At 38.3% G+C, this 13,241-nt stretch overlaps 1 protein-coding gene across 2 annotated transcripts in view; it reads left to right on the forward strand.

Annotated features, from left to right (window-relative positions):
- macrod2 (mono-ADP ribosylhydrolase 2) overlaps nt 1-13,241 on the forward strand; it is a 489,520-nt gene that overhangs the window by 171,216 nt on the left and 305,063 nt on the right. For both annotated transcript variants that reach the window (XM_026223581.1, XM_026223582.1), the window contains exon 5: nt 7,569-7,685. In XM_026223581.1, the coding sequence (XP_026079366.1) occupies nt 7,569-7,685 (117 nt within the window). The remainder of the gene's footprint in view (nt 1-7,568; nt 7,686-13,241) is intronic.

A 13,241-nucleotide genomic window follows, 5' to 3' on the forward strand; every position in this document is an offset into this window, starting at 1 on the left:
AAAACCTCTTGGACTGCGCTCACCTAGTATTAATTGATATGAAGAAGCTGAATACAGAAACAAATGTGTTGCTTAAGTGTATCGGTAAGACCATTAATTGCTCCTATTGTGCCAGAAAGACGCAAATAGCACTCTATATCTCTTAGTGACACATTCTGTGTTCAAAGGTGACAATAAACACCACACTTAGCTAATGACGATCAGAGGCTGCCCTTGTAAGTTAGCTGGCGTCGCAATCAGCAGGGAATTCTCCTTAAATCCTCCCCAGATTAGAAAATAAATTGACACCCCGGCTCGCATCTGGGTCACGCTTCTGCTGTGGCTCGGCTGAGACCTGCTTTCGGTGTTGTTAATTCATTTGTCATGAACAGAAATCATCAGAGTCGCCAAGGAACGATTGGGAACAGTAAGTCCTGCATTCAGAGCCCTACACAAATTCCCCCGGTTAGACAGCCACAGTTATTGATTCCTGCAAAGAATTACATTGTTTTGTGCCACACGTTGTTGTATCTGACTAGAAAGTCGAGGAATCGGCTGACTGGACATGATTGCGCCTGGGATCCAGGCCTGGGCCCCTGGGCTCATTACCTGGGTTGGATTGGAGAATAGGCTCTCGGTTCTGCTTTCTCATCTCGAAAGCCATTTTTTTATCGGAATTCATCTCTAAATATACCTGCGGTTGGTGAGGTGGGGGGTTAGTGAGATTACGGTATTGAGCCGGCAGACGATTTCAGTTTTAGCGCCCAAAGCGATTTCAGATTGCCTGTCTTTAGAGATGTATGAATGGCGGTGCATTTTGATACCTTCGCTTAGCAGCGAAACGGGGAGCATGGGCTGCCACTCACACTGACGCTGGCGTCACCTGATACGGCATCTGTGGCACCCAGCACACTGAACTCTTCTCCAAACAAATGGAGCGAAATTAAACCTGAGCTACTATGATGCAAGTCCACAGAAATCAGCTGAAGCCTCTCAATGCATCTAACGGGATTTGCTGTCACAGTGAGCTGAAGTCCCAGATTACTTCTGAAAATCATTACTTGCGTCGTACAACAATGCAATCAGTTTAATATCCTCAGGAAGTCACGTAGGCTGGTGCCAAACAGACGTTTGGTTGCGACACATTAGAGAGCCAGAGATATGTTGCTCTGAAGCTCTTGTATTGTGGATATTTTCTAATCGGAAACTCACTTCAGACCTTGCAGTCCAGCAGCCTCTCGTCTAGAATATTGATGAGAGTCTGAAAACACCCCTAATGTGAGTGTCGGTGTGCATGAGGGTGATAGATAATCCCACGCTGGCGGACAAAAGACGAGAGTCGAGGGACTTCGTCCAGTGAGAAGATGATGATGAGGAGGAGGAGGATTCAGCAGCAGCTGGTGAAGGCTCCAAGGCACCTGAAGACATCTCTCACCCGGCCTGGCTCTCTTCTCTCATGGGGAGAGTTCACCTAGCACCAGCTGGAGGTGATCGGAAGATACATAAAGAACTAAATCTGCACTCTCCCACATCCGTTGTTCAATCTACCAGTGTTTCTTTCTGGGTGTTTTCTTTAACCTTAGACACTTTTATGTCCCTTATCTTATTGTTTAGCTTAAGCATGATATGTAACAAAACAAAACAAAAAACAGGACCATGACATTTTTCAAAATGTATGTAATTGTATTGTGCTTTTAATATAAAAACAGATAGGGCACAGCAAAGTTGTCATATCCTACAGTGTTTTTTTTATAATTAAATATTATAATGTAATGTAACTGTTTTTTGTTTGAATACATTTTAAAATATAATTTTTTTTCCTGTGAAAAGCAGTCATTACTCCTTCAGAAAACGTTCTCATATTCTGATTTGGTGCTCATGTAAAAATTCATATTATCATCAATGTTAAAAACAGTTGTGCTGCTTAATATTTTTGTGGAAACCATGATATATTTATTTTCAGATTTCTTTGTTAAATAGGACGTTCAAAAGTACAGCATTTATTGAAAAAATTTTTGAACATTTTCTTAAATTCTTTGATGCTTCCGATTTTTCTTGCTTACTGACCCCAAAACTTGATAGTAGGTTTATTTTACTTTGCAGTGCTTTTAGTAGCTGTTTTGAAATTTTAAACTCAGATGCACACACAGACATAAGGCTGAATTAAGCCTGAAGTCATCCCTGTCTATATACAGTACATTTGTAATCTAAATCTTCCATGCCAATAAGCCATTTAACAGTGCTCCTTACAGAGATGCTGATTTTTACAATGCAACATGCATTTTTGCATTGTTAAAACTGGTGTGTTTGCGTTAACCCCAGTGGTCTCTAGAAATCTACATATTTCTACAAGAAACCACTCAATTGAGTCAACGGCCTTGTCAGTGATAAACAAAATAAGCAAAATTATTTTTTTTAGGCAGATTCGAACAAAGATGTAAGCTATCAGTATGGTACATGCTTGCCGTGGGATTGAGGATACAGAATAAATCAGTATTTGTGATGTTTTTCTGACCAGCCTGAGACATGCAGAGGGCAGTGATACGAGAGCTGCATACGCATCAAATAATCAGTTATAGGAGAGAAGGCTTCGCAAAATCTCGAACACATTTGATGTATTCACCAGCAGCATCAGGTCAAATAATAATGGGCTTTGACAGGCAGTGAAGAGCTAAGGAAATCTTGATTTTGATCATGTACTGATTGACTTGTATCTCCTGATCTCCGTCCGCTCCTTGACCTCCAGCTCCAGACTTTGCTCAACAGCTACGTACAAATTGGAACCACGGAAGTTCATGATTTGAACTCTGACATTATTTGAGGAAGACATTATACTAGTGCTCACCTCTAGGTGATGGTTAGTCCATGTGTATGTTGGGTTGTTGGGAATGCAGGTTACTTGATTGTAAACTTAATATTAGGATTTACAAAAGTGTATTAGTGTAACATATTTCTAGGCTGGAACATTTCCATAGACATGATCAAGCAAAAGTAAGAGATTACAGATTTAGCACCTGTTATCTAAAACAATATTAATATGTTATGAAAAATTAAATATTGTTAATTTAAATCAACCTCGTCAGTGGGTTGCTTGATGACTGGGTTTAGTCAGCAAGTGGGATGAACCGTAATATCATGAGCTTTGCTATTTAACTGCCCTTAATGAAAAACAAGCATTTTGCGAAGCGTTATTAATTATTGCTTTTGAGTAAACACATCTTCATGCGCTTCTACAAACACACTGACAGTACTGAGGGTTTATTTCCTGTATAAATGCTTCCCTCCTGCTGAAGCCCAAACATTCACACTTGCATGTTGATTACCTATTCAACATACTACAAGAATTTATTGCCTTTTAACTGCTTGCAGTCTGCAATAACATGCTCCACTTCCTGTAACACTCATCTCTCAAAGGCTGCCATGTGCTTGACCAGGCGTATTCACGAGTGGTGTGATTCACAGCCAACTGACTTTTAATGCTAACGCATAAGAGCTGTAATAATGTACTTTACATGCAGCAAAATATGCTGTTTTTATGGTAATGCTGTTTGCTGAGCTAGAGGCATTATGTGTATTGTCCTCTGTTTACAGGGGCCTACTGTATTGTAGACATTGGTTTATAAAGTGTTCAAAATTATACAATAGTTGGTTATGGTCTGCGAATTTGATTAATGCTGAAAGTGCTTATATTTAGCAGTGAAACTTTGACTGTCAGTCTGCGAATTAAGTATTGTCAGTGATTCTTTATGTTGGTAACATCATTACACCAGTAAGAGATTTTTGAGCAAGTCAATTAGTCATTCACTTCACTGTTTTGTTAAAAACGCTTAGAAAACATGTTTGATCGAATTCTTCACTGAACCAGTTTATTTAAAAATTATGATTCATTATTGTCCATCTTTATGAGTGAAGCATTGAATTGTTCACTGATTCATTCACTGATTGCTAGTTGTCTTCTTCAGTGTCAAAATTTGTTTTCCTGTCCATCCTGCAAGATTTTAGAAGATTTTGGTTTAATGGACTCTGCCACAACTAAAGATGATTATTTTGCTATTTTCTATATCATTTCTAGCCACAACCACCCACAAAATGACTCTCTTTATTATAATCACAAAGATCTAGAGCTGCAATTAATGATTATTTTTTCTGTGGACTAATCGAATGATTCTTTTTTCGATGAGTCGACCACTAACGATTATTTTTATTACAATAAATAATTAATCTAATGTTCTTTTTTTGATTAGCTAATGAATCCTTTGGATAATTCTAACATCATATTTTAACCTTTATTCATTTTCAACCAATGTGGTTGAAGTTTTTACAGTTTAAAATAATAAAGAGGCAAAGAAAATTATTTTACTGTGGTAAATATGAGTTTACGGTAGCGCTTATAATTAAACCACTGTAGCCACAAATTTAGAGTTGTCTGAGACGTCATGAAATGTTCTTTAGCATCACAAACCATAAAATGTAGTCAGGGTTCTGCTATGGTTTAGCATGGTTTCCAGAGATCTGGAGCTGATTCGGGGTAGCTCGGAGGTTTGTGACTGTTGTCTTTTAAGGGCCCGTTCACATATTGCGTTATTTCCAATGTAGGCGCGCAGTATGCGCGCTCATAATGGAAGCGACGTGGTCGCGACACGCACGCGAAAACAGGTGCAGAGTAGAGCAACTGCAAGCTATTTTTTGTGCTGCAAATCCATTTATCCTTTGCTGAAATTTCCTCGTCTTCATGGAGAGAGCACGTCATGGTTGCTTAGCAATGGCAGACGCCCCAGGGGTGCAACTGGTCGAGTGCTTTGGAAAGGAGGAGAAGGCGGCGTGACTAGCACGTTTTTAGGCGCGAAATGTGAACGGCCGTAACTCGTGTTCGAAGCCCGCGCCAACACAGACTTACTTTATTTTTCATTTTATGCTTACTTCAGCCACTATGGGTGATCATACCAATAACTTGTAATCTTTACAAGAATATCAGAATCATGCAATGAGCAAGTCTGCGTTTATTAGACACTTAATAGTATCACATCACTTTGTGCTTTTAGAATCGCTGAATCTCCTGCCGGTCATTCCATCATATCTGCAGCAGAGACCTGAACCAGGAAGTTGGTCACCAGATCACACGGTAACCAGTTAAACCATAACACCAGAGAGCGCCAGGATGTTTTCCTCTGAGGTGCTCGTGCATCGCTTTTGTGTTGCCGTGGTACAACATGTCGGTTTTGCAAAGGGAACAAAAGGCCATTTTATTTCATTTCCAGAATGCCATTATGCGAGATGTAAACAGTGTGACGCATCGACGCATTTCACGCACGTCGACGTATTTTTGTAGTCGACGTAATCGATGACGTCGACGCATCGTTGCAGCACTACAAAGATCGAATTCTTCAAAATGCTGATTCATTCAGGAATCATACACAAATGCTGTTTGTTGCTGGGAGACATGATAGCCAGTACAGTTTTGGCATTCTTTGGAACTATTTTCAGTGACAGAACAGGAGTACCATAAGCAATTTCTAAAATGTAAGTCTTTTTTTTTTTTAGCGTTTTTTTTATTATTGTTGAACTTGAATGCTGTTGTGCTCAGTGATTTCTCACCAACTGTACTGTATGTATTAAATAAACATACAATCTTCACAAAACATCAGGATGTAAAGAAGTACACCTACACAACTCTGTCAACATGTTCATTGCGTTCTGATGGCGTTTGATGCGGTAATTGTCAGGCTGTCTGATCAATCAATTCTCTCATCGCAAGCTCCGTCAGTGTCTTCATCTTTTCGAACTGAGTGCTTTCTCAAAAGCCTTCGGAATCTGTATCTGTCGACTTGCTGTCGCTCAGACCATTAAAGATGATTGATCATGGTTGAAAAATCTTCTCTCCAGCTGGTGTCTCCTAAAGGAAATTGTGACGAAAAAACCTGTGTGTAGCTTTTTCTACATGGGTGGAGTTCCTGACAAGGAACAAGAGCAAAGAAAATGGGGCTTTGTTTTTTGCTAAAGCTGTTCACACACATTTACAACGTCATTGCACAATGAATGAGTGAGTGGATCAGGTCGATCATGAAATTTAGCTCGAGCTCATCCTCTCTTCTGTAACAGCGGGCTGTCTGTCATCTTTATTGCCTCTCATCTGCTTGTGTCATTAGCGTACTGAGACTGATCTCCTTTATGACATGCTGTTCATCTCTGCGCAAACCAAGTTAGTGGCAGCAGCTAAAACATACATTTAGGTCACATGTATCTCGACCTGTTGGCTGGGGCGTTCAATCAATCACAGGTTGTGAAGCAGGAATGATTTGTCTTCATTCGTTCAAAGACCACATCAACACCGTTTGATTGCATTTAATGTCAATAATGTGACATTGTGGTGTGAAATATTATTTAAGTAGATGTTGATGCAGAAAATAGTTTGGTCTTATCCAGAATATGTGACAGATCCCAAGTGGTTGACATTTTTGTTATTTTGTCATATGATTTGAAATGCATATGATTTTACATATTATTGATGTCCTTAATACCTGGAAAGATATGTGCATAAATTACTTAAATCCCTCTGCCACCAAACCTAAGTATTACATATTATTATTACTATAATAAAATGTAGGACAGGGCTAGATTTGATTGGGTCGTAAAGGGTAGACTGTAATATACTTGGTTAAAGTTTTTCTCCAACCTCATCCTGGGTTACATTAGCAGAACAGATAATACATTTCAGATATTGAAAAAGTTATTACATTTTGATGAAAGATTATGAAAACATTTTTCCTCTCTTAAGAATGACATGTGTACATACTGTAAATGGGGTCAGTTTTCATTTAATGTTCTCTTTACGATGATCTTGAGAGTAGAGTACAGGAGCTCTGCATCTGATTGTGTAGTTCTGCTTACATGTTCTGCAGATTTATTTATTTATTTTTCTTATGACTGTACCTTTATGATATTTCTCTGTGATTGATAATGGGTCATGGGCTTTTAGAGTGAGGGAAACCATTTGGATTTCTATTTCTCTGCCTACTCATGTAAGCTGGGTTTACCCATGTGAAATTAAAACATTGGGAGGTGGGGACAACCAAGGGAGAGCAAAACAACTCACCAAACAAACGCTACAAGACAAAAGACATTCATTTTATACAAATCAACAGTGGTCAGGGATATGAAATGGTTTAGCACTTTTCTTAGTATAACTAGATCAAGGGTCATGCCGCCTCCTCCTACAAGGGCTCTTTTATTTTGATAATGCCATATCAGTTCACTCCATTATTAACTTGTAAGAAAAGCTCAGCACAGAATTGAAATCATTATTTCTTCATTGTGTTCCAAACCTAAATGCCTCTGTCTTTTATGGAGCACAAACGGATAATTTTTTAGGAAGATAATATTTTATTCCTCGCCCCTTTTTTACTCATTTGGGCATAGACAGACCTTGTCACATGTCATGAACTGTTGTTGTGAATGACAGTTCTACTTTTGAGGTTTTGGAACAGCAAGATAGAGAATAAATGGCATTATTGTTATTCCAGCTGGACAAAAAACTTTAATATTGCAACAAACATTTCTGTTGTCACATCAGTGTTGTTTCTCTCTTTCAGTGGATGGCTGCATACACAGAGCCGCGGGTCATCTCCTGTATGAAGAGTGTCACTCGTTAAACGGCTGTGAAACTGGAAAGGCCAAGATCACCTGCGGCTACGACCTCCCCGCTAAATGTAAGTATCAGCATGTTTTATTTTATTATGTTGCATGAAATGAAGACCACTGCAGAAGTCCAGGGAACAGCAGTGCTCACAACCCCCCTCCACCATATCGGATATCTTGCCTTGTAGTTTTGTTAAACAATAAGCATGATTCTAGAGAAAAGTTAATTACCAGTGTAATGAGTGAGTGTTCCCATGCTTCAACTTTGTGATGTTCTTGCGGCAGAGCACCCGTTGTTTGCAGCGACGCAGTTCGAGCGCGTATGTGTGATTAATGGAGTGGTATTATTAGTGCGCTGATTATCATGATGACTTGCTGTGGTGTGCTTGGCTGGCTGAAGGGGCCATCTGTACTCCAACAAAGACATTAAGGGAACTATTAGTTTGTAATTTGATTGATATTTCATCCTTGATTTATTCCATTAGCTTATGGCATTCTCTGACTCGTGAGTGATGATGAGCGTCACGCTGGTAGCGGCTGGAAGACTGCGTTGCTTCGAGGCGGCGTTGTGGGATTTAGAATGCGAGAGGGTGTCTTGTGTCATGCCGTCAGCCTGCTGTGGTGAAGATGTGCTTAAAACATTAACGGACTCTAATCTATTGGCTTCTCCTGAGGTGGTCTGATGTAGATAAACAAGGTCATTGCTCTACTAAACCCCATTAGACGGTGATTTGCAGGTCTTAGCTGGTTTAACTGGTCTCCCAGCTTCGTCAAACTTGTATTCAGGAAGCTATGTGGATAGTCAGTTGGTTTAGTTGGTCAACCAGCTGGTCTCCCAGTCTTACCAGCTGGGTAGTGCTCTTACATGATGTGGTTTACTAGTTTTAGTAAATTTAGCTAGTCTTCCAGCTCACTTAATCTGGTTTAGTTGGCTGACCAGCTTGTCTCTTAGCCTTACCAGCTTACTAGTGCTCTTAAATGTAGTAGTTTGCTGATTTAAGTTAAGTTTCCTTGTCTTCCAGCCTGGTTATGCAGTTTTAGTTGGTTATCCAGCTCCCAGCCTTTCCAGCCGACGACTAGTGCTCTTGAATGATGTAGTTTGCTGGTCTTAGTTAAGTGACTTTGTCTCCCAGCCTTTCCAGCTGACGACTAGTGCTCTTAAATGATGTGGTTTGCTGGTCCATTACAACTTGTAAAATTGGTTTACTTGTGCAGTATTGTTCAAATTCTTTTTGCTTCCTCTAGCTTTCTTAAAACTCTACGATCAAACCTAAGCTTTTCTGTTTTTGATTTTCCTGTCATTGAAATGCGGAGCAGCTCAAATATCTTGCAAACATTGTTGCATGTTTTGTGTGATGCTACCTGTCTTCTCTAACAAGAAGCTGATATTGACTAAATGAGAAGCTCTGTGGCTTTCTTGACTGTCCTTGATTTAATGTTATGTCACTTCTGAGCTGAAACAATTGAATTGGATGTAACGGTACCCAGCAACCTTGAAGCAATCTTTCAGACAGTGATGCCTGAGCTAAAGCTTTTTATAGGCTTATCGAATCCTCTATGGCTGGATGATGTGATTCATTAGTGGAAAGGCAGAATCTCGGCGAGAGGAACATACTGTATGTCTCCTCTTCAGCCCTTAAGAGATTCATCAGCCCTAAAAACATCAAAAGAGTAAGCTGCATTTTGTCTCTTTCTGCATCAGCATCATGTCACTTCATTATTTCTCTGTCAAAGCCGACATCTACTGGAAGTCTTCGAGCTTTCCCTCGCTTCTCTCTTCCTTCCTCCCTCCCTCCCCCCTCTTTCTCTGTATACTCTACCCATCGTTTGGTTTTCTTGTGTTGGGCATTTACTCTTCTGTGACTAATTTCCACCCACACAACCGTTCTGAGACTGTCTGATTTAATTTTATTTATTTTCTTTTTATCATGTCAGAATATGTTGTTGAGCGCCTTCATTTGATAATTGCATAAAGTCTATTTTACTGCTTTGTTTGTATTTTATAGAAATCATGCTTTACAAATAAGTCACGCTGTGTTGCCAAGTGAAGTTGTAACCAGATTAGCATAATTAATTGTATGCTAGTGGTACGTAGCTGGTTTTGCTCCAGGACAAAGATTTTATATTAGACGTCAAGTGGTGACAAAACACAGTTCTTGTTTAGTGCTCAAAAGAAACCAAAATGTCCCTAGAATCAATTATGAGCCATTTTTTACAAGCCCAGCAAAATCAGCTAAAATTTACTAAATTGACTAGGCTACGTTTTTATTAAATTATTAGAAAAAAATTGAAGAAACTCTGGGCTCAGTATTTTATTATTATTAAATGACATCTACATCTACAGCAAAATACTGGTGTTTAGCTTTTTATGTCAACAGTAAAAGATATTTGAAGCATTTTCCCCTCCCTTAATAGTTAACGAGTCTATATGTTAACATGATTATTTTATATGTGATCCATTTTTGGGTTGTGACGATATCAACTCAGTCAACCTGTATTCTCGAATTAAATGTGTATTTTTCATGAATTGGGAAGTAATAATTATGCTTTTGGTGTAAGTCAGTCACTCTAGATGTGTCGAACCAGAGCCAAAACCAGAAAATAACAATGACAATTACCTATTAGGGTTGAAAATCTTTGTTCCTCATGATTTGATTATTTTTTGATTCAGTGAGCTTGAATCTGATTATAAAATGACTCTTGATGCGTATCAGGGTTTTAGCAACAGTGATTATGGTACGTCTTTGCCTTATAGTAGTGTTGCACACCATACTTGCATTCGTAATATTTTATCTTGTGAATCATTTCAAGAAACAGATTTAATAATAATTTCATGAATTTGAGGATCATTAATAATTCGAGAAAATCGCAATGCATTGGTGAATCGATTCTTCTCATTTCTGTGCTTCAGATGATTTGACGAATGCATTCAAGTCTTGAAAAGCAGCTTCATTATGGCATGGTCTTCATGGTAGCGGAGGAAGGAAGCTCACCACAAACAACACTGCGTAGACAAAACAAGCTGGGATAGTTGCCATGGTTATACTTGCAACTTGCATCACATTATAATGCATATTTATCATATCTGAGGCTCGCTTTGATTGGACACACAAGCTCTCTTAGCATCACTAACTTGTATGTTTGCGTTTCATCAGCATCTGCTGCGAGATGGTTTACTCTGCTGCACCACTGAGACAACCAGGGAGAATGGGATGCAAATGGCACAGATGGTCCTTTTACCTTTTATGTCTTGGCATAGTCAAATATTTCCAACATGGGCTTTTTATGCTTCCATAATTGCCAGAACACGAGCGCCTTTTCACTCCAATCTGCTCTCCGAAAGTGTTTCCCTCTCTTTTTGTTAGAGAGGGAGCTCTTCTACCTCGACCTTTTCTGGAGTCTTACCTTCGGGCTTCTCTCTTCCCTCTGGAATTGACGAGAACAGAGATTTTACAGTGTGCAAGGCCACTTTATCTCGCTGTTTCCCTTTTCTTTGCTTCCTTCCTGCATTCCTTCCTCTAGTTTCAGTTGACCTGAGACTGCCTCATAGACTGAGGCGCTAAAGTCTCTGGTGATGTGGAGCAGACGCCACAGAAAGAAATCTTTTTATAGCATCTTTTTGCTATTATTTTTGCTCTTGCATAAACAAGCATGCAGCCCATGACTGGTTTCACCAATTAGATCGATCTATCGACCGACCGACAGACCGAACCATGACATCTGTGTACCGTTCCACCCTTAATATATGTATATCCTAAAAAAGTATCACATGTTCTGAAAAAATATTAAGCAGCAGAACTGTTTCCAACTTTGATAATGAAGAATCATATTAGAATAATTTCTAAAGGATGTGATGATGATCCTAAAAATTCAGCTTTGCATCACAGAAATAAATTATAATTTAAAGTATAATAAATGTAAAAACAAATATTTATTATTATAATAATTATATATATATATATATATATATATATATAATATAATATAATAATAATAAATATTTGTTTTTACATTGTATGTATATAATTAATTAAATTAATAATAATAATAATATAATAATAATAAATATTTGTTTTTACATATGTATGTATATAATGCATTAAATTATTTTTAGACATCATGAATGACAGTAATAAAAGTAAATTTTATTGGATTGAATATATTTATTACATCTGTAAGATGTCTACTAAAGATTTGTGAATCATCTGCTGTGTACTCTGATAAATGTGTTACATGCATTCTTATAAATGTCTATTTGACATATGACAGGAAACATCTTAGAGACATACTGCAGATAAAAAAAAAAAAATACATCTCAGCACTCATAAAAATACATCTTGCATATGTAAATGCAGACATCAAATAGACATCTCCAAGATGTATATGTGAGATTAGGTATTTAATGATATTTAATGCTGTAAATATCACCGCAAATTTTGAGAAAAGCAACTGCAAAATCAGTCATTTTAGACTGCAAAAATCTGAATAAAGTTCTGCGAAATCCTGGAGGGATTGCATAATAAATCAGCATATTAGAATTATTTCTGAAGGATCATGTGACACTGAAGACTGGAGTAATGATGCTGAAAATTCAGATTTGATCGCATAAATAATTTTAAAGTATATTAAATATTATATATATATATAAGATAAACTGAAATACAGTGAAACTGCTTAAGGTTCTTTTTGTTTAGCTTATTTCATGAATAAATTCAATTTGGAAGGGTGAATAGAAGGCCATTGTCCCCATCGCAGATGGTGAAAAGATAACAGATTTAATTAAATATCTGTTTGTCTTCAGCATGTTTTTTATACCTGTTTGTATCTCAAAGGATTTCATTGTTGATTAAAAAAAATGGACAAATAAATATCAGGATTTGTGTGGTCAGGAAGGAGCTGATAGCTCTGGTGGGGGAATTCAGTTCAAGTTGTACATAGTGAGCTAAACTCCTCCACTCATCAAATGCTCATTCCTCAAAGGCATCAGCGCTGGCCTGCGTCCCTGCTAAAATCTGTCAAGGTCACCGGATGGCAAATTATATTGCCTTAGCTAATGTCGAAATTAAACGCAAACGAGAGGGGAGGAAAAACAAAGCCTAAGGGATAAAATGCTTCCTTGTGTTTGGACAGAGAGACTGAGCGCCAAGAAGAAACAACCCACTATCAGCCTCAGGAAAGTGCCTGTAAGTAATGAGCTAAAACCCGGCTAGCCTGGCTCTTTTTCTCATACGAATACTTTACTTGAAGCCGATGGGACATGACATCTAAAAAAAAAGTGCCCTTTTGGATTGCTGTTCCCATCATTTGATTCTCTCTTGCCAAAGACAAGAAAATTGGGCACTATTAGTGATCAGCAGACCTCTTTCTTCTCATTTTTTTCATGCATTCTCGCTTTTTTTTTTTTTTTGGCTTTAGATAGAACCAAGACTTGTGTATCTCAGAGGCAAATGGGACACTTGTAGGATCAGGCTGTCACATGTGGCACACATTACTGAAGACTGGCCCTGGGATTATTAATAAATGACAGTAATTATCCTCCCACCATAGCGGAAAAAGGCACTAAATAAAACTGCGCGTGTTACCTCAATCTGACAATGAAGCCAGTGATTTATTTAGGACAATAGCCA

The sequence above is a fragment of the Carassius auratus genome, chromosome 38 (assembly GCF_003368295.1).
Source record: "Carassius auratus strain Wakin chromosome 38, ASM336829v1, whole genome shotgun sequence".
Lineage (NCBI taxonomy): Eukaryota > Metazoa > Chordata > Actinopteri > Cypriniformes > Cyprinidae > Carassius > Carassius auratus.